This window comes from Eptesicus fuscus, chromosome 10 (assembly GCF_027574615.1).
Source record: "Eptesicus fuscus isolate TK198812 chromosome 10, DD_ASM_mEF_20220401, whole genome shotgun sequence".
Taxonomy (NCBI): Eukaryota; Metazoa; Chordata; class Mammalia; order Chiroptera; family Vespertilionidae; genus Eptesicus; species Eptesicus fuscus.
Window position 1 is genome coordinate 9,257,641 of NC_072482.1, and position 21,730 is coordinate 9,279,370.

The following is a 21,730-nucleotide window of genomic DNA, read 5'->3' on the forward strand; positions in this document are numbered from 1 at the left end:
GGCCCTAACAGGATCCACAGGCGATTCTGGGGTGCAGCCGCTGCCTTTGTGGGGTGGGGGTGGGGGGGTCACAGGTGCGGGCGCTGGGCTCAGCCCTCCTTCTCCCTGGGGGACGGAGGATTTGAGGACAGGGAAAGCATCCGTGGTATTCACCGCCCTCCGCCTCGGCCCAGGTGACCAGGGTGCGGCTCAGAGGCAGGCCGGTTTATGAGCAGGGTACTGGCGAGGGCCCAATGGTGCCACCCTGATACCTGCGCCAGCAGCAGGCCCAGCTCACCCGGGCCTGTCTCTCCCAGGGAAGGACTGGGATCTGGGGGGGGCAGGTGCCGGTGCAAGGAAACAGGGCACCATGTCTCCACTGAGAACAGACCTCGATTATTGCAACGGGGACTTGGTTAAATTTTCAGATTTGCTCCAGTTCCTACCTGGATATTTGTACTGTTTTTAGAAGACAGAAGGGAAAATAAATTGTTGCCCCCAACCCCAGAAACCCAGACACCTCGTTGGGCAAGGGGGCACGTGGGAGGCACACTGCGGGGGACAGTCACCCCTACTGCTTCTTAACCTGGATGGCACCTCGAGGCCACTGGGGGAGCCTGGGAGACACGCATGCCGGGGTCCTGCTGCAGGGCACTCTAATACTGGGCACAGCCCCACTTCACACCCGCTGTCCTAGACCCAAACCACCACCTTCCTTGTCAGGGGGAGGCCCAAGTCCAGCCTGCCCCTGGATCAGCACGCAGGCCACGGACGCCTGGCCGTCCTCCCGCCACCTCTGGGCTTCCCCCCGCCCGCCCTCCGGGGCCATCGCTCAGCAGCCTTTGCAGAGCCAGAGGCCCTGGCAGGTCTCACACTCACAGGGACTAGCAGAAACCTCAGGCTTCCGACTTTCTCAGGCCCAGGAGCCCTGTCCTCACGCAGGAGGGACAATGAAAACAAAGGAGGTGAGCCTGCCCCCATTGTTCTCACGCTGGGACGGTAACCCCCTGGCAGCTGGGCGCCCCTCCCGTGAGCGTGGAGTCCAGACAGAGCTTCTCAGGGCTGGCTGACCTGGGAGGCTGCAGGCTTGGCTAAAGCAAACAGCGAGGGGGGTGGGGGTGGGGGACTCAGGATGGGAGCCAGGCAGGCTTCTCAGCACCTGGAGGGCTCAGCTGCTGAGTGAGACTGGGCCTCTCTGTGTGGGGGGCACAGGGGACCTCCCACAACACGGCTGCCTGAGTTGGCCCTGGGAGCAGGGAGGAGCCCCTCCGGCCCAAACACACACCAGGTGACCCTCCGGAGCTTTGGTCTCAAATCCACCCCGTGTCACCTTCTAAAGCAGCGGTCGCCAACCAGTGATCCGTGAGGTCCGAAAGGTTGGCGACCGCTGTTCTAAAGGGCTCAGGGCAGGCGGCAAGTCCAGAGACTTAAGTGACAAGAGGGACATCCTTCTTCCACCTGCAGCTCCTCTGCACGCCCCCCCTCCCCGATTCACAGCCACTACCCTGCTCTGGAGTGGCTGCGGCCTGGCCCCAGGGCCGTGTGGCGTCCCCTCCCTGTCAGGGATGCTGCGGCCGGGGGCCTGGGTTCACGACCCGGCCCCTTCCCCGTCCCCAGAATCCAGATCCTGGAAGTGTCGGCATCTTTCTGTTGTTACTGATGCCCAGGTGTCTCCCAACTAGTGGGCCAACAACTTGAGGGAGGAAACCTCAGCCAGGACCCCTCAAACACAGCCGGTGGGCGGAAGAGCCCCCCTCCCTCCCCATAGGTGTCTGCGTCACTAGGGAGCGAGCGGTCCCTGCGAAGGATTTGGCTCCTGGCTTGTTGGCTGGCCCCACTCGACTCCTCTGTACCAGACTAAGGCGAGCATCGAGTTGGCACCTCCCTCCTCCCCTCCAAACCCCACGTTCGCCAGGCACCTTTCATGCCTGCAAACTCCTCTGGCCCTAGGCACTTGAGACTTAAGAGGCTGTCAGGAAGACAGACAAAATGGATGCTCCTGACCAGAGAGGGCTAGTGACATGGTAGAAGGCACACAGCAAGCTGATGACAAAGCACAGGGAAGAACCCGCCTAAAAGCCCCCTTTCTACCCAGTAACCAGACCATCCAGCCCCACTGCTGGGACCGGGCTAAGAAGTGCCGGCCAAGTGGAGCGGAGCAGGCAGACAGGTGACAGGTGCTGCAGAGCTATCACAGGGATGGGCAGTCACACCCGCGATCTAATCTCAACATTAGGATGAGCGCATGCTTGCGCTCCCCGCCCTCCGCTCCTGGAGATGCCTTAGATTTGCCCCGACCTTGCAGGGCCGAAGGAGCAACCATGGGAAGTCACCAGCCACTCCAAGTTTCTAAAAACAGCCCGCGAGCAGCCACAAAGGAGGTCACGGGGACTGCTGACTTGCCATCTTGCCATCTGGGCTGGTGACCTGAGCCCCGTGCCAGCTTGTCCCCGCTCCCCAGAGCCCAGGTCTGCACACTGGCCTGCCCCCCAACAGGAACTGGGGTGGCCAATCCACCTCAGAACGCATGACCGCAAGTTGGGGACCCTCCGCCAGCAGCACAGGGCAGAGGGGGAAAGGCCCAGGCTTCGGAGCAGACACCCCTGGTTCACATCCTGGCCGCAGCGGCCACCGGTGGGTTACCTGGGGGTACGTCTTCTCACTGCTCTGAGCTCCACTTTCCGTATCTGGAAAGCGGGGATACCAAGACTTCATCAGGTTGGGGTGCAGATTACATGCCAGGCTCAGTGTTGGGCAGAAAAGTGATGTGGGAAGGATGGGGGCTGGGCAGACCAACCAGCTCAGTTCCGAGGGTCTGTGCCCGCTGCACAGGGGACCTCCAGAGCTGTGGGCCAGCGCTGGGCCAGCAGTGCCCTCCTTCCTGGCCACCACCACCCGGAAGGCCAGGGACAGTACTTATCGCCACATGACACTCTAGTGGGTACTGCTATCTGGCCTATATCTCCCACAAATAGACAGTGAGCGCTGAAGGCGGACTTCCCTCCTCCCTATTCCCAGAACAGAACCTGGCTCTAGCGCGTGCTCGGTATTTGCCAAATAAATGAGTCTCCAAGATGAGTGCCTTCCACAGTCACCCCTTCCGTGGCACAAAGGTGGGTGCGGTGTGGTGTCTAACTCGGGTCCTGGCTCCACGGGATAAGGAGGCACGGCGGCCCAGGTTGAAGGCTTTGTGCTTGCTTCTCTGCGTCGGTGCCTTTACCCTACCTCACCCCACCGCACCTGTCCACCAGGCCAAAGCCACCAGCCACCCCAGCCCTGCTGAGTCAGCCGCACGGCAGACTTTGGAACCATCAGAGGAAGGAGGTGGGCGGGGAGGAAGGCTGGGGGCCCGGGAGGGAGGTTGGGACACAGGTCTTCCCAAGCATGCCCCTGCCTTCCTGCCCCCAGCAGTGGAAGAAGGATGCTCTGCTCCGCGGAGCTCGGCCAGCCCTGTTCCTGGGGCCCCTGCGGAGGTCTGAGAGCAAGACTCCCCCCAACACCCCAACTCTCGCCTCCATGGGAGGAAACCTGCCCGACCCCTGCCACACCCGTTCCTTCCCTGTAACACCCATAACCCCGAGAGAAAGGTTGTGGCTGACACCACAAAGGACCTCAAACCACAGGCAAACTCTCCCCGGCCCTGGGCCCCTGCCCCTGCCCGCCTTTCCTCTCCCTTCCCTGTGGCTGGCGGCTCCAGGTAGTGAGTAAATGGCCCATCCTCGAAGGCGGGAGTTCTGTTCATTAGGAATTATTAAACCTACCCACTTATTATCACTTGTTTAGGATGACCCGATGGTTAAACTGTAAACCTCTTCACTAATTAAAAAGGTAAAAAGCCCAGTGGGTACTGGGCAGTGGTGTTAATCCTGCAGCGGGGGGAGCCGAATCTCTCTGCTCCTATGGAGTAACCCCCCTGGGTTTATTACAAACCACCCCGTCCCACCCCAAGCTGGCCCATGGCCTCTAAGCCTGATTCCACCCCCACCCCTCTCCACAGAGCCCCCCACCCACAGGGTCCTCCTGGGGGCCAACCACCTGTCACCAAAGCGTTCCTTGTTGTCTGACTCCCACCTAAGTCCCTCAGCTGCAGTCCGTTCCCTTGGTTCAGTCTGCAGCTGGAGGCGGACAGCAGCTGGCCTCCGTCCTCTCTCTGAATAAAATGTACAAGAAGCTACTGGCAAACTGGCGCGGGCATTTGGGGATGGGTGGTACTCTTTGTGGGCCGGGGAGCCTTCTGCCTCAATAGCCCTCGGATTCCAGGTCAAATCCCACTGAATCACGATTAGAGACAGGAGCCAAGACCACGATGCCCCACGACCGAAATCATGGGGCCAGATGCAGACTCCCCACACCCCGGCTGCCAGACACAGACCTCACACGGTGGCAGCTGCACCAGGGGCTCGGCCAGCAAGGCCCCATTTGGATGGAGATCACAGGGATGAGACACAAAGAGGACCCCCAAACAGTGTGGGAAAGAAGGGGCCTGATATGCGCAGCCAGTGTGCTGCGAGACAGCCCCCCGCCCACCTCCCACGCCCGCCGACGGGGCATGGACGTGCCCGGGGTGAAGAAACAGCCGTTTTGTGCTGAAGGCATGGAAAAGTACAGCGGGCCTCCTGGCTCAGGGGCGCTGGACTGCGGCGAGGGGTGTGTGGGTCGGAAAAACTTCCTGTCCCCAACCTGGGGCCCAGGACCAGGGACAGGCCAGGGTGACAGGAAGTGGAAACTCTTGATGGCGCAACAGGAGAGTCTTACTCTGAGACAGCCACACTGCGAAGGGCCGGAGGCAGAGGCCGGACCGCGCCTTCCACACATTCTCCCTCCTGCACAAAGGCTGGGAGTCCCGAGGCGGGAGCGCGAGGCCCACTCCTCCTGTGGCTGCCTCCTGTCCCCTGGGGAACTGTTTCCCAAGAAACACTGAGTGGCAGGGGGTGGCCCCCTCAGGCTCCTCCAGAAGGCCCCTTTATCCTCCAGGCTGCGGAAGCAGGTCTGTGGGCTGCTGAGGGCTAAACAAGGGACCTAGCAGCAGGGGTCCAGGACACAGCCTGCCTCTCCCCCAGGTGTCACCCCCAGAAGGAAGGCAACAAGGGTTCCGGTGACCCTCTGTGCCACCCTGGGAGGGGCAAAAGTGCCTGCCTTCTGCAAATGCCACCTTGGCCAGGCCCCAGCCCACGCACCGACGACCCACCCAACCTAATTTAATGCAAAGAGAGAGGGGACCGGCGGGGTGGGCAACCTTTCCTTGCACCATGCCGCTCAGAGGCGGGTGGACTGGTTCGCGAAGTTTTCGCTGAGCACCATGTGTCCTGACGCTGTGGGCAAAACAAGGGAATGTAAGACAGAGGCCCGTCCCGGGGCACCTCCTGGTCTAACAAGACGCAGGCGGCAGACAGGAGTTCCCGTACGGCGGAGGCAAGCCGACGGTGAGGCCAGGACAGTCCCGAGGACTCACTCTGTGCCGCTTTCAAATCCGAGCAAAGGGGCACAAAGCAGTTTCCGCAGATGGGGAAACTGAGGCTCAAAAACCATGAATGAACTAGACCGGAGCCATCTCCCAGGCAGATGCTCTGCCTGCTCTATCTACCCCACTCTCTATCCTCATCCTCACATCTTCCACCGTCCTGGCCAGGCCCCCCACGCGGGCCCTGGATCAGTCACCCCCTTCTCCTGTTTTTTCCAGATTTGTGGCAGGAAGATAACATTCACAGTTCTCATCCCAAAGGGAAGACGCGCCCAGGCGGCCAGCAGAGTCACCTGATCTGTGACTCTGGGCCCTCGGGAAAGGCTTTCCTCCCAGGACTGGGGACTAGTGCCCACGTCACTGCAGGCTGGTGGCTGAGAGGCAATTAGAAGGAACGGAGACCGGAGTTTCAAGTTGGAGACCATGAAAAGGGATTTGCTTTCTACAGCCTGGTCCCACCTCCAACGGAGCCAAGGATGGCCAGTGATGCTGGGTTTGGGACACCAGGAATGACCCTCCTACTAAACACACTCTCATCTGAGTCTGATGGGACAGACGGGGCCTCTGAAAACTCTGCTTTCTGTGAACTGGACGGGCGGCTGTGCTCACCTGGGAGAGACGAAAAGTTCCGGTGGGTGGGGCAGGGGAACCCCCCCCCCATGGGGGCCTCAGCACCCCCTCCCCACTCCCGGGCTGCTGGCCAGGTCTCCCTCTCCCACCCCAGAGAAGCCGGTGCGCCATTAGAAACCTCAACAAATTCCCATCAACGCTCCGGCGCTTTCCATCGGAGCGCGGCTGGCGGTATGGCCTGCACCTGAGCAGTCCCGTGTGGCTGCTGAGTCTTGAAATGCGGCCGGTGTGACTCAAGATCTAAACTTTAATTGTGTGGATTTTTAACTTAAAATTAAATAGCCATAATAGTCATCTCATGTAATAATAAAGTTAACTAGTGACGAGTGGGTGGTCCCTACCCCATCCTCCCCTCGGCAGGGTCTGCCTCCCCTGGCCCTCAGGTTTGCCCTCACTGTGGGCCCAAGTCCACCTCGAGCTCCGGCACGGTGCTGGGCCATCCCAAATCTTGCCTGTGCTTGTGTTTTTTGTTAATCCGAAAAGCAGGGCACGATTTTCTCTCCTCTAGCCCCCCACCCCCCTGCCACGGGGCTTGGCAGAGCTTGGTGCACACAGAGGCCAGGATAATACTGTTCATGGGCCCCTGGAGGATCCCTTCCATGCAGGGGCCAGTGCCCCCAACACAGGGGACAGTGGCTGGGGGCCCCCCGGTTCTGCCAGGCCTCTGCTGAGGACCCACACGTTGACTATCAACTTGTGTGCCCAATCTCACACCTCCTGGCCTACAGACCAAAGGCCTACAGGTCTCGCCAGTCTGAGAAGCCTTGAAACAGCATCGCTGCCCAGAAATTCACTGCTCCGACAGTTACATCTAATCTAATAAGAGAAACATGCAAATTGACTGTACCTCTGCTACACCCACAAGCCACGCCCACCAGGCAATCAGGAGCAAGTATGCAATTAACCCAACCAAGATGGCGGCGACCATGGAGCTGGAGCAAGCAGGAGGCTTGGGTTGCCCTCAACAATGGAGGAAGCCAAACTTCCCCGCCCTGGCCTGACCTGGCTTCCGCTCAAGGCTACAAAGTTTCAATTATAGAAGATAAATAAATCCCAACAAAAATGGCTGTGGCCAAGGAGCAAGCAGGAGGCTTGGCTCCGCTCAAGGCTACAAAGTTTCAATTATAGAAGATAAATAGATCCCAGATCCCAGATCCCAGGGCCTCCGCTTGGGTCGCCGGGAGGCGTGGCCGGCCTGCAAACCACCACAGGCCCCTTGCCCAGGCCACCCTATGCCTCAAGGGAACCCCCACCCTGAGCTGGGACACCCTTCAGGGCAAACCAGCCAGCCCCCACCCGTGCACCAGGCCTCTATCCTATCTAATAAAAGAGTAATATGCAAATTGACTGTCACTCCAACACACAAGATGGCTGCCCCCATGTGGTCAAAGATGGCTGCCCCATGTGGACACAAGATGGCCAGCATGGGAGGGCAGTTGGGAGGGACCAGGCCTGCAGGGAAGAGCAGTTGGAGGGGACCCAGGCCTGCAGGGGAGAGCAGTTGGGGGTGACCAGGCCTGCAGGACAGGGCAGTTAGGGGTGACCAGGCCTGCAGGGGAGGGTAGTTGGGTGTGTGTGGGGGGAACAGACCAGCAGGGGAAAGCAGTTAGGGGCAATGAGGCTGGCAGGGGAGGTCAGTTAGGGGTGACCGGGTCAGCAGGGGAGGGAAGTTGAGGGGGGGGGGGAACAGGCCTGCAGGGGAGGGCAGTCGGGGGCAACCAGGCTGGCAGGAGAGGGCAGTTAGGGGCAATCAGGCTGGCAAGTGAGCAGTTAGGCATCAATCAGGCTGGCAGGGGAGTGGTTAGGGGATGATTAGGCTGGCAGGCAGAAGCAGTTAGGGGCAATCAGGAAGGCAGGCAGGCAGGTGAGCAGTTGGGAGCCAGCAGTCCTGGATTGTGAGAGGGATGTCCGACTGCCTGTTTAGTCGTAGGATCAGGCCTAAACAGGCAGTCGGACATCACTCGAGGGGTCCCAGAGTGGAGAGGGTGCAGGCTGGGCTGAGGAACACCCCCCCCCCCAGTGCATGAATTTCGTGCACTGGGCCTCTAGTTTAAAAATAACAATAGACTGTGTAATGGTTACAGAGTGACACCAGTTCTCAAGGTGTGTTCTGCTAAAACCCTGTTTAACCCTGGCTGGGTAGCTCAGTTGGTTAGAGCATCGCTCAATACACCAAGATTTCAGGTTCGATCCCCAGTCAGGGCACATACAAGAATCACCCAATGAATGCATAAATAAGTGGAACATCAAGTCACTCTCTCTCTTTCTCCCTTCCTCATCCCTCTCTCTTCTCTTCCTCTCTCAAAAATCAACTTAAAACAAAACCACACCAAAAAAATTCTCTGTGCTTTGTGTACCTCATACTTTAAAAATAGCCAGTGTAGAAGGAGCTGACGACATAAGCATTAGCTTGCCCTTTAAGAAAATTCAATTTGTCTTAAAAGCAATACAACAGCATTACAGCAAATCGGGGAGGCAGAGAAAGAAAAGGCATCGATAACCCGGCCTGCAGCTCGGCTTGTTTTCCCATGGGCTCTGACTCAGTGTGAGGAGAACCGCACTCGACTCTGAGCAGCCCCGCTGTCCTCACACCAGGCCTGTTTCTGTGTAACTTCAAGTCTGGCACATGGCTGAGACAGACCCACTGAGAAACACCAAACAGGACCAGGAAGCTGCACCCACCCCAGGCCTGGGCAGCGCGGGCACGAGGCCCTGTTATAGGCTGTCTGAGGGTCTCCCACTCCACAGGCCAGAGCCCAGCAAGTGGGTGGCTAGATAAGCAAGAATGAAACTGTGCAGAGGGGCGGGCAGAGGTGTGGAGGCATGTGGGCACGGATGGGAAACTGGCTTTGGGAAGCGGAAAGCTTAAGAGATACACCCAGCCCCAGCGCAGGTGGGAGGAGACGGGGAATTCTGAAAATCGAGGGTGAGCCCAAACAGAGATCTGTGAGCTCAGAGTTCCCAGCTCGCTTGGCGAACACAGGAGCCTTCTGGAGCAGGACCCAAAAGTGCCCCTGGCGACTCCAAAGTTGCCCTGCCCAGCACCCCTCCCCGCCCCGTGGATTCTGCCCTGGGTCTAGAGTCTGGACAGATGCACACCAGGGAGATACACTTCGCAGGCAACCTATGGACCGTTCCCAAAGGAGAACAGAGTGTCCAGGGAAGAGGGCCCTGCACACACAGGTGGCGGCGGGTCAGCCCCAGAGCGCCTGCTGGGTGAGGGCAGAATCTGGCCCTGCAGGTGTCCCCTGCGAGGATGAGTGCAGGAGTCGAGGTTCAGAATGTTCATTGCTAAGCACCCCCTTCAGCGGTGCTAGATTTGGAATCCCATGGGGCACAAGTCACAGGCCTGGTGGGATGCGGTGGGGGGTGCATACAAGGCAAAAGCCCAGTGCAGCTGGGAGAGGCGCCCAGAGAATGCCAGGCCCAAAGGAAGGCAACCCCCAGGCCCAGGGGAATCTTCCCTGACATCAACTTCCCACCTGGGAGCACCTGAGACCCCCTACCACACGTCACACCTACTTAATAATCCTTAGCCTACAGCGCTTGGCCCCTCACCAACTTCCAAGACAGGGATAACAGCTAATCCTTCTCCTAATTCCCAAGACCCTTAGAACAGCACCGGGCATACAGCTGGCGCTCAGGAAGTGTCTAATTGGCCTTAGTGAGCAAGTCCGGGGCTCAGAGAGGGGCCGTGACCTGGCCTAGCCACACAGCAAGGCAGCCGAGCCAGGCCCCAGCTGTCTGCTAGCCCCCCACTGGGCCACTGGTGAGATCTCTGGCCGCTGCCAGTGTGTGGGGGATGGGAGGTGGGTGTTGAAAAGCTGATAATCAGGACACCCTCCCTTTTCCTGCTCCCCGGGGGTTGCTGACACGACACTACTGCGCAGCGTGCCCCACTTAGCCCACGCAGCACTATCCCTGGGCGAGAGGCGGCCCTGACACCCGCCACTCCGCGCCAAAGGGGGCCGGGATGCTGGGCGGGGAAGGGCATCCTTCCAAAGCTAACACTGTCAGGACGCATTCCACGACCCGGGAGGCGAGGGTTTTATTTGAACAGGAGCGATGGGAAAGGTAGGAGCTGCTGTTCTTTCTCCTGCAGAGGGTCTGTGAACAGGTGCCACCCTGCATCCAGGGCACGGGAGGAACAAGAAACTCGCACTAGACACAAAGGGCACCCAAGCCAAAACAAACATTCAGTCCTCACGGCCCCCCCGGGGTCCTCAGCATGCTGCAGAATCAGCAGCCTGGCCCAGCCTCGGAGGCAGAAACTGGACGGCGCTTGCACCCTGGGATAGAGGCCAGGCTAGGGCTATTCCCACCCGAGGTGCAGACAGGGTCCTGCTGGGGGTGAGCCCTGGAGAAGTCCAATGTGAGGACGTGTCACAAGTGTGGGCTAGGCTGCTAGGGGAGGTGACAGATAACGTGGAACGCAGACAGGAGCCCCACAGCTAAGAGGTAACTGTGCCCACCCCCCCCCCCTCCAACCCCTTGATTTTCCTTGAGGACTTGGGCCTCTGGGTCCCCTGACCCACAATCCTGCAGGCAAGGGTCAAGGGCCTACTAGGTCTGCAAGGATGAAGGGGTGGGGGTGGGAGGTGCGTGGAGGGCCAGCAGAGTTGATAGCCCCAACTCTGAGCTGTGGCACCCACTTACATAACCCAGGCCTTCCTGCTTTAAAAGTTTTCACAGTGACATTGGCAAACACACCGATATGTGGTCACTGAGGTCAGAACCTGCAAAGCTGAACGCAGAGCGCTGCTGGGGTGCTGGGAGCTAACGGGCCCAGGCAGAAATCAGCCCCAAGCATGGCTGGCAGCTGAGCAAGAGCGGTAGGACTGGCATGTACTTAGGACACGCGGAGTCTAACATGAGGCAACTCCGCAGAGCTGTGGGCTCGGAGAGCCTGGGTTCAGGCCAGGAACGAGCTGTGGTTCCCCACAGCACCTGTCTCACCACTGCTGGGGAGTCGATGGGATGCGGCGATGGCCCGCGCAGCCTTTCCACCACTAAGTTCCAGCTAACGTTCCTCCTGTGTGACTGCTGTCATCCCTCCCTTTGTCCCCCCCTCCCTCCCCACCAAGTCACATATGGTATCAGTGGACACAGCGCTCTCTGCCCACATCCGATGGCCTCCTGTCTGTACAGAGGCTGCTGGGATCAAGGGTAGTAGGGTCAGAGAAAGGCGGTGCCACAGGAGCAGCGGAGTCGGATCACCTGGGCCACTGCAAGAATGTGGGCCCTTAGTCCCAGGGAGAAGCCACAGGGGCTTCCAGATATGACGCCGAGGAGCCCCGACTGCGAGCCCTGACCGCTGTGGCAGTGACCGGAGGATCTATGAGGAGTGGCGATCACCTTTTACCTACCTCTTGTGGCCACTGCTTACAAGCAGCTTGCACTAATTGCCCACTTAGCTCTGATGACTCTTTTATTGTGCTTCCCCTGCCCCTGGTGAGCAAGACAACCTTGAGGCAGCTACGTAACCTCACAAGGTCTGGGCCTTGGCTCCAGGGCTGTAAAGGCAGACCAGTTAGATAACCTGGAAGCTCCCTCCAGCCTCACATTTTGATTTGCTGCCAGGAGAGGTGCCCAGAGCCTGATTGTCCTCCCCCATCTGCCATGCCAGCCTCCAAGGACCCGAGAAACCAGCCAACAACAGCTTCCTGGGTGCAGATGCTGCGGGGGGGCAGGGTCCTGTGACGGGAAACTCCCTGGGGAGGCACCGTATCATTTCTGCCCCGGGCTCCGGATGGCGCCGAAAAACAGGCCCCTTCCTGAGTCCACAGTTCCCAGCTTCAAATTCTGCCTCTTACCCCAGAAACACTCACCGGCGGGTGGGGAAGCTGGCAACCACATGACAGGAAGGGGTGTACTGGGCAGGTTAAGACATCAGGCAGGCCAGTTCGGTGTGTGTTGAGTAAGTGCTCTGCACCCCCAAACCACCATGGTTTTGACTTCAGGGCCACTTAAAAGGGGATCAGAGGAGGAGTGACAAACAGCTCCGTGAAGAAGGGCTCTGGCCCTGGGCACATGGAGCAAACTGCCCCGGAGCTTGGTGTGAGACAGTCTGTCCCCAGCTCCTCACCTTGGTTTTTCCATCTGGCAAATGGGATGGCATTTCCCTGCCAGACCCCAGAGGTCACAGGAAGGTACCTCGGAAGAAGGGTCCGCAGAGCCCACAGGAAGGCGGGGAGCCTGTGTCTGTGCAGGTAACTCCTGATCCCTCCCCTGGTTCAGCTGTGGAGGGGTGCCGTGTGGGGCAAGTGGGCCACGTGCAGAAAGGCCCAATGCAGGCTCCAGCCACGCCAAAGGAGGTATCGGCTAGGGACACTCCCTCCTCCATGCGAACAGCCCAGCCTCCCTCCTGCTCCTCCCCAGAAGGCTCTGAGGTTTCCACAAGGAAGGAGCAGGGCAGGGGGGCACTGTCCCGCCCACAGCACACCACTGCCTCTTGGCTTGCACAGTCCACGCTCTGAAGACCTTCCCCAAAGGCAGGGACGAAACTTCCTTTGCAGCAGGTCTCAAGTAGGTCTGGGCACACAGTATGCACGTGTGACCCACGCGTGATGCAAATGTCTGCTGAACGGAGGACTGGATATGTGCTGCCTCAAGTTCCTTGGAGGCAGAAAGCATGGCTTCCCTCCAGCACCCAGCCCTTGAGGACAGACCTGCTGAGCACACTCCCTCATCCCAGGGGAGCGGAGTTTAGGGAAAGTTCATGAAGCAAGGGATAGTGGGCGCAAGCAGGGGGTTCCTGGGGAGAAACAGACCAGGAGAGAGAGCAGTTTGTTCCGTGAAATCCGTCAAATAGGAACAGATAAGATGATAAACCGGTGTTAGAGGTTAACTGGGAACGGTGACAGAGTGAGTGAGCTTTGCACGCACTGCTGCTATCTTCACGCCCAAGGGTGTTCCAGCGGCGATGTGCTCAAGGTGACCTGAGAGCCTGGCCTTCCCGCTCAGGAAGCATGGGCCACTCACACGGCCTAAAAGGGGGAGGACACTTGGATAATGGCCCGGCCCACTCCTCTCCAGGGTTCAGAGCCTGGGAGACCAGGGCCGGAGTCTGGGCTGGCTCAATTTACCCAGGGAACCGCCTCATCTTGCTAGAGGCTGGGCCCTCCTGACTGGACTTCCAACCCGACGGTTCGCATATGGCTCTTGGTGTCCCCCTCAGAGCCAGGCACAACACTGGGCCCCCAGGCCCAACAGCCATGCTCTGAGCAAGCCAGTGGCTGACTAACACCCACACACACACTGAGCATGTCTGTGGGCTGGGCCGGGATCACAGGGCCAAGGGTGAGGAGCTGTGGCCCCAACCCCATAGGCTCCTATGGTCCCGCTGAGGCTAAGGTGACAGGCACTCGGAGCCTTCCTGAATGGATGGATGAATTCACTGGAAGAGCGTGGAGTTCAGAGTGGTGAATCTCACCAGGGCCACACAGCACAAACCAGGAGAGAGAAGAAAAACGATTCCCCAAACAGTGGTTCCGATACAGGTCTCAGCCCCGGCCCCAAGTACCATCCACCCAGACAAAGGCCTTCTCCCTCAGCCGTTGGGGCAAGCCACCCCCGCCACTCCCCCATCAAAGGGGCTGGGGAAGCAGCTGCAGCAAGATTACAGTGGGTCATGGGAGGTGACAACAGCCACAAATACACCATCTTCCCTAGATATTTAGGCAGGAAACCAAAATGTTTAGATAGACGATAGGAAAAACTGAATATACATCTCAAAGCCAATCCAAGAGCCCTCGCTACCAAGGGCCCCAAGAGGGGAGGTAGGTGGCACCTGCCCCCAAGGAGGGTACAACTTTGACCCCAGGTCCCACGTGACCACCCTCCAGGGAGGTCACCCATGAGGCCATCTGGACCCAGGAATCGTCCAGGAGGGAGAAGGTTTAACCAAGGCCCCGGACAAGCCAGGACTGAGCTGAGAAGGGAGCCTGCCACAGTTGGAAGTGGTGACCATGACCTCTTCTGAGGGGAGGGTTATGGGTGAATGTGCAGAAAACGGGAAATGGAGGGATCTGCATTTTCTCATCTGTGCCTCCATCTGCAGCTTGGCTCAGTGATGGGGCCTGAAGCATGTGAGGAAGAGGGACGCCGCAGGGAGCCAGGGCACAGGAACAGCGGCTGAAACGCGGCCAGGAACCTGCCGCATGCGCCCAGCACTCTGTCTTGGTGTCCCCACGGATTCTGCAGGCACCGGGAGCTCCCGCACTATTATCCCTTTTCAAAGACCAGGAGGTGACTGGCTCAAGGCGCACAGCTGAGTAAGCCTCCTGCACGTCGTCCCATCGCTCTGAGGGCACCACACAAACCTTGCATTCCCCACCTTCACTGTGGCCTCACTGTGGGCTCTGGGTTCAAATCCCGGTGCTTCCACTTCTTAGCGGTGTGGACTCAGGCAGTCACGGACCCTAGATGGTCCATGCTGTTGCTCTCCTGGAGAGGACGTGCCAGTAAGAGTGGCTACTGCAGAGGGCTGTAGTTCACACAGCCTGTGGCCAAGCACGTGCGCGGGAACTGTTAGCTGGCATCGCCACCGCCCACCCCCACTCCATCACTCCAACCTCCTGCCTCTACCTCCTCTTGTGGTCAGGCCCTGAGGCTCTGCCGTCAGCAGGCCCTGTGCATCTCAGCCTGTAGCTGGCTGTGTGCCGGGCCAATTCCCTGGCTTCCAGTTTCCTGGCAGAGCAATACCACCTGACCCACAGCGAGACCCAGCCCAGCGCCTAGCACACAGCAGGGACTGAGCAGAATGCTCACTAGGGCTCCTCCTCACACGGCTCATGTCCCCCTTCTCTATGTTCCAGGGCAGAAAGTAACGCAATGGTACACACTTGGAATCTCCGGGACACTTACCAATGTGTCCTTCAGGTAACGGCTCCTTACCTTCCTTTCTCTAGATGGGGGGCTGGCTGAGGGGGGGCTTCCCGGGGGCACAGGTTATGTTTCTTTCAGGGCCAGGTCCCCTGTAGGCCAAGGGGTTCTACAGGCCCCAGGAAGCAGAAACCCAATCCTCCGAGGCCCTCTGACCCGCCTCGGTCTCTCCAGACTCAACCATCTGCAACCCATCACTCAGCACCAGGACCGCATTTCCCTCCTTTCACCACCACAGCCCGGTTTCTCTCCCCGCCACACTGAGCTCCCGGGCCTAAAGCCCCGTCTGGCTTCTGAGGCTTCAGCACACACAGAAGTGACAGCTGGCAGTGAGGGGCTCCTCTGTCGTCCCTAACGCTGCCCAGGCCTCTGAAGTTTGGGGAGTGGATTAACTGCCTCACTTTTACATAAAAGTGCCACTTAGGCAGAGTGTGGGACGGTCATCAAATGGGGGTGTCTTTGGCAGGGAGGGGGACTCAGACCTGGACCTCCCAAGGGGCTCAGGGAAGGAAGACAGTGGCACCCTAACTGAAAACTGGGGTGTGAGGGAGCATGGCGGGCTCTTGCGGGGAGGGCTGTGAGCTCTCCGGGCTTTGGTAGAAAAACCACACTCAGTCACATCACGGAGAAAGCGAGCAAGCGTCCTTGTCACAACACTCACGGGGCGAAGGATCAACCCACAGAAACACCGTTAGCTCACAGTAGAATATTCCACTTCTTTTAAGTTACAAATGGCTGTGAAGAACTTTCTGAAATGCTGTTCACTCCCTGACTTGAAAATTGCAAAAACTTGGTGAGTTCAAATTCCTAGGCTAACCCAGAGAGCTCCCTTATCGGACCCTCACCTCTCTGCCCTGTGGCTGCAGGCCAAGGCCACCGTGCTGGGCTGATCCATGCGGATGCTCACGGAGACATCCGAGGCTCTCCTCCACCTTCTCCCCTCCCCAGAGGCACCTCGGGAGGGGGCAAACCCACTTCAAATGTTTCCCTCTAGTCACCTACCGCCCTGGCCTCTGGACCGCCCAGTTCTGGCCAGTCGGCTCCTGTAGAACCACTCAGATCTAACAGCCCATTGGTAGGTACAAAGACCTTCTTGGGAGTACCGTTCTCAGGAGCATGGCTCCTCTGCTCCCCAAAGCCTTGCCTTGTACTTTCTGCTCCTTATATCCCCCCCCACACCCCAAACACACACACACATAGAGTTCAGAGGCTGAGCCCAATCAGACAGCAAACAGCCAAGTTCAAGATGAAAGCCCACGGCCTGAGGTCAGAGCCCGCTAAGCACAGCATTCAAAACTGGAAGATTCTGTTTCTTTTAAACGACAGACTATAAATATGGCAAAACCCCAGGAAAATACTTAGAAGCCACAGTCATCACCTCCCTCGTACCCCTCCTATAGGAAGTCCCCACCCCCACCAGAACATTTCAACACTTGCTAATTTCTACCCTCAATGAGTCTCTATTACCATGCCATCTTTAACCGTCCTTAGGGCTCTAGTAAAATTCTCAGAACGATTCAATAAAAATTCACTTTACTGTTAAAACTCTAACTAAAGCAGTTAACTAAGGCAGATTTATCAATTTGAGAAAAAAATTTTGTGTGTGTGTGTGTGTGGCTGCCTGGCCTTTGAGCAAAACATGAATAAGAAAACCAGCCTTTAGAAAGGGACCCTTTTCTTCCATCCCCTCTCCCAAACCCAACTTCTCTTTTCATTTCTCAGTCCTAGAAGGTCAGAGTTCAAGTGTGAGCCAATGACGTGGAGGCCTCCTCGATCCTGGACAATCAAAAGATCTATTGTGCTCCCTGCACTTACAAAGGCGTTTACGTGGACCAGTGCACTTTTACAATTTCCAACCAGGCTTGACACAAAAGAGGTTTTCATGTTAACCCTCAATTCTCCAAAAAATTCAATGAATGTGCCCCATTCTGTGCATTCTGGTGGGATGTAATTTTACCGCCTAGCTATGTTTTTCACATTTTAGGAGGAGGGTTGGTGTTAATAACAGGATGTCAGAACCTCAAAACTGGAATGGGCCTCACTCCTGTAGACTGGAGCATGGATAGAGTAGGAAGGTCCGGAAAATAAAAGGAGAGAGGTCTGGGACACATGGAAAACCTCCCAATGGAATAATGCAGTTTGCAGCTTAGCAGCAAGGAGGCCAGCGAAATCCAAGAGGCTTCTGGGAACTGGGCATCTATGTGAGCAATCCAGGAAAACCCAGAGTTAGGGGTGGAGTGCCCCAGTGGAGGGCAGGGCCTGGGGTGATCTGGACTATACCCCAGGAAACTTGGGAATCTCAAGAGCCACAGCCCAAAGCAACACCCCACCCTCTTTCCCCTTCTAAGTCCACCCCTAATTCTAAGACCCCACTCTGGCTTGAGGTCACCTCCTCCCGGAGCCCTCCCTGACCCCTCAGGCTGGACGAGGGGCCCTCTTTAAGAGTCCCTCCTGAACATCTCCGTGCTAAGTCGTGGTGGGTTTATTCATTCTTATCTCCAGCTTGAGCAGTGATTTAATTCACCTTCGGACTCCTAGCACCGTACTCACTGTCTGGAACACAGTGGGTGCTTAATAAATGCCCGTTGACTAATTCCCATGCACTTTGGAATACAACGCACTTTCTGAGTTTGCACTATATGATCCTGGGCAAGTTATGTAATTTTTTTTTTTTTTTAGCCTCATTGTCCTCATCTATAAAAGGGGGGTGGGTCACCAAGATCAGATTAAAATAAGACTGTACATGAAGTGCTCAACCAAAGCCCTGGCAGTGGTTGGTGAGCTCTCAAATCCTTCCTGTTTATGATCACTGCACACCGGAGGTGAAGGCTGAGAAGGGTTCATTCTTCCCCTTTACCCCAATCCTCAGCGGTTTCGTGGGAGTGGGGTGCGGGGGACTGGGGACTGGCGCTCCCTTCAGTCACGGAGGAGGAGAAGCCTGCGTGCAGGTGCCTGTTCTTGGGGGAACAGAAAATAGAATTTCCCAGCACACCAGAGTCCAGCTGAACCAATTTACCAAACTCACTTACAGACCAACCATTCAACAGTGTCACATGCCCAAGATGGGGGGCAGGGGTGCACCAGGAGGCAGACAGCTGGTCCCCACCCCAGGCTGTGCCTTCTTGCTGTGTCACCAAAGCCACTCTAACTCCCCTGAGCTTCGGTGTCCTTATCTAAATAGGAAAGGCTGCAGTAAGGAATACCTGCCCTGGTGCAGGTAACGACTTGGCAAGCTGCCTTGGTCCTGGCCCGTGCTCCGTGTGCGCAAGTGACAGGGAGATGAGCTCGCTCTCCTAAGTTACATCTGCACACATCTGGCCGACTGCTTCTACTTGACTTGACCCTTACCAGACCTCATTTTGCAGATGAGGAACTTAAATGGCTTGATGGGTAAATGGCCAAGCCAGATGGCAAAACCAGACTGTGCCCCTCTCATAAAACGCTGCTGCTACCCACAACGTGCACCAGGGGCTCCGTCTGTGCTAATTCCCCCTCGTGGGAACCTCTGCAATTTAGGGAAAGGCTGGGGGACAGAGTTCGCCCAGTGCCTGGTGCAGCAAGCGTCACAGCAAAGGGTCAAGATGGCTCTGAAGCAGGAAGGAGGGCGGCCACGTGGCGCAAGGCTGGTGGGGCGCAGAGCATCTGAAAGTCAACCGCAGCTTGAACAGGGAGGAAGCACCTGACAACTCGGGGGGCTATTTCCAAAGACCTAAAGAAAGGTGTGTAAACTCCCTTTCTCACGAATTTGAAAGCACAGCTTCCAGTGTGAGAAAAACCCCAACCCGGACGGCACTACCCCCACTCCCTTCCATCAACCCCTCCCAGGAGCCTGCCCCCACCCCAGGAATTCCTAGCAAGGGCTTCCTTAGAATTACAAAGGTGATTCAGAACCTCAGGTGGAAAATGCCCAAACAACCCCATTGGAAAGATTTTGAGTTTTCATTTTTCCTTAAACCAATTTCCTGAGGCCAAGGGCAATGCCCCAAGTCGCATCAGAAAGCCGAGCCTGGCAGACTGCTGGAAACTGAAAAAGTAACGCTAACAAAATGCTTCCACTGGTTTTCATTTCTTGGATTTTTCCTATGAAGGGAGGAGACTCGCCCAGTTGGAGATAGTTTGAGAGTTTTTTGGCCGCAGATGGGGACAGGGCTATCCGTAATTATCTCCAAATCACACTGGCCTGACGCCCAAATCCTTTTTCTAACAGTTACCTGCCTTCTCGGAGGGGGCGGGGGGAGGGGGTTAACAGCACCTCACATTAAGAAACATACTGTTTGCTCAAAACACCTTAAGAAAGCTGTCTAAACTCCAAAGCTCCTACCACCAGCTGCACCCGGCTGCCTCGCCCCGACCCCCCTCTTTTCCCTTCTCCTCGTGTTTTGAAGTTTATTTTCCCACATTCAGCCTTGAATTCTTTCCTTCCTGCAGTGGTTGGTGGAGGAGCAGCGACGAAGGAAACTTCGAGGGCAGCTCGATTCTTTATTATCATACTCGCCTGCCTTCTTCCCCTCTAAACAAAGCCCTGGAAGAAACTAAACAACAGAAGAATTGTTTCCTCAGGGGAAATTATACAGCGACCCCTCCACAACCCATGCACCCAGGGCAAACACCCAGCCAAAGGAACCCGCATCGCCCCGGGACCCCCACTAGTGCGAGCTACCTCCTGAGGCTCACCTTCCCTCTCCAACCTCACCGCCCACCAGCCCCCACCCCAGGAAATTTCCCCACAGAAAACAAACACCCAACCTGCGGACCCAAGCCTCCCCCTTCCAGTGGTCCCCGGGAGCCCAAGTCTGCTAGTGTGGCTGGCTGCCGGCAGGCACCGATATGCTCATCTTGGAATGTCTATTGACTTGGGGGCAAACAGGGAGCCACAAGCAGATGGCTTCATGTTTCCCAGTGCTTTCAACCTTCCAGCAGTTCAGGGCAGGAAAGATGGAGGAAGACGGGTTCGTTCCCATTTTACATACGAGGAAACCGAGGCCAGAAGAATGAGACAACCAGACAGGCACAAAGCACTGGGGGGACTGCTGTAGATTAAATGCGGCTCCTCATCAAGCCTCCTTTCTGGTATCTTCCACCCCAGGAGAAGGGTCACATCTTCCATCCACTACCCCTACTCCACGGCTCCTACTCAGGTCCGGGGCATCCACTGCAGGATGCCACCAGTGCAGGCCAAGGCTGGACAGGTACCGCTGAGTCTCCAGGAAACTGAGCAGAGGGCCTCGAGTCCTGGCCAAGGGTCGGTTTAGCCCAGCAAGGTCAACGCCCCCATGGGGCATAGGAACCAGAAGAAACTCCCAATGCCAACAGGGGTGAGAAACTCTCCCCATCACCTCCCATTGCACAGCCTCTCCTCCCGGCCCCCCATGGACTCCCGGGTTTGGTTCTTTTGTTCAGCCCAAACTACTTTCACAAAGTTTAACCACGAGCCCTTGGAGTTAGCCTTCCGGACAGGCGAGCCGGCGAGATAAGCTCTCCCGGAAGCCCGAGCGCGTCTCCAGCATTCCAGTCGCCGGCCCGTCCCCGCGGCTCGGCGGGCCAGAGCCCTTACCCCACTCCTCGCCCTCCGGGGGCAGGGGGTCCTGCTCAGGCTGGACCTGGGGACCCTCCAGCAACTTCGCGCGGCTCCCACTCCCGAAAAAAAAAGTCGCGCGGGAGCGGCGCTGGCCCCGGAGATGGGAGGTGCAGACGCTGGGCGGGTGACGACCGGCTGGGCTGCCGAGCTCCGGGAGCGTCTCCAAGGAAAGATAAACGCTGCTCTCCGTCCCACAGCCTCCCTCCCGGGAGGGAGGGACCCGCACACCCACCGCGAGCCACCGCGGGGCCCGGTTCACCCGGAGGTCAGCCCTAAACTCTCTCGGGGCAAACTGGGTTCCAAGGTGACTCCCGTGTCCACGGGTGAACGAAAGATCCCGGCAACCAAATCCATGATGAGACACCCCTCCTGTCACCCCAGGACAACGCGCGGGGACCGGGGATCACCCAAAGCCGTGCGCCCGGGGCGTCCCCGCCTCGCTGCTAGAGCTCGAGCCGGCGTCAGGTGTTCGTAGGGGCAACGCGGCGCCTCACCTGCAAGATCTCGTCCAGGCCCTCCTGGCCCAGACACGGGAACTTGGTGAGTAGATGCAGTTTCTCGGTGTAGTACTTTTTCTTAGCCTCCTTCCAGTGCGGCTCCTCCAGCACCTCGAAGATCGCCGCCCCGATGGCCAAGTAAAAGATGATGGCCGAGGTGAGCAGAGGGCCCCGGTCCACCATGGCTCCCGAGCGGCCACCTCCGGGCCAACGCGTCTCCTAGCCCCAGTGGCTCCCGGTCCACCCGCCCTCCAGCCTCTGGAAACAGCTGTTTGAATTTGGAGCTCCGCATGCGCAGTGCCCCGAACCCCCGGCGCGGCTCCCGGGACAAAGTAGCTTCTCCAAGTTGGCCCCCTGAGCGCGGGGAACTGTGCGGGGCCCTGCTCGCGCGGGCCGGGATGGGCGCACGCCAAGGGGCCCGAGGGAGCGCCCCGGATCGCGGCGGCGAGAGAAGCTGGGGGAACTCAGGGCCCGACTTTGGGAGACACGTGGGCTGCCCGACGCGCGCCACAGCAGTGTGCGCTGCGCCCGCCTCCGCGCGCCGCTTTAATCAGCGCCCGGCGCTCACCTCCCGCCCGCGCCGGGCCCCCGGGGGCGGGGCCGACTAGGGCCCGCCCCCGCCCCGCCCCGCCCCGCCCCGCAGCAGCGGGAGTCACAAGAGGTGCGCTCCCTGCGTTCCCCGGTGCCCAATGCCTGAGCGAT

The 21,730-nt window shown here is 58.1% G+C and overlaps 1 protein-coding gene across 1 annotated transcript in view; it reads right to left on the minus strand.

The window, feature by feature from the left end:
• Positions 1-21,492, minus strand: part of KCNK5 (potassium two pore domain channel subfamily K member 5) — a 35,873-nt gene extending 14,381 nt beyond the window's left edge. Inside the window, exon 1 of the mRNA XM_008151948.3 lies at positions 21,026-21,492. Within this exon, the coding sequence (XP_008150170.1) occupies positions 21,026-21,211 (186 nt within the window). The 5' untranslated portion in view covers positions 21,212-21,492. The remainder of the gene's footprint in view (positions 1-21,025) is intronic.
• Between the last annotated feature and the right edge of the window lie 238 nt (positions 21,493-21,730).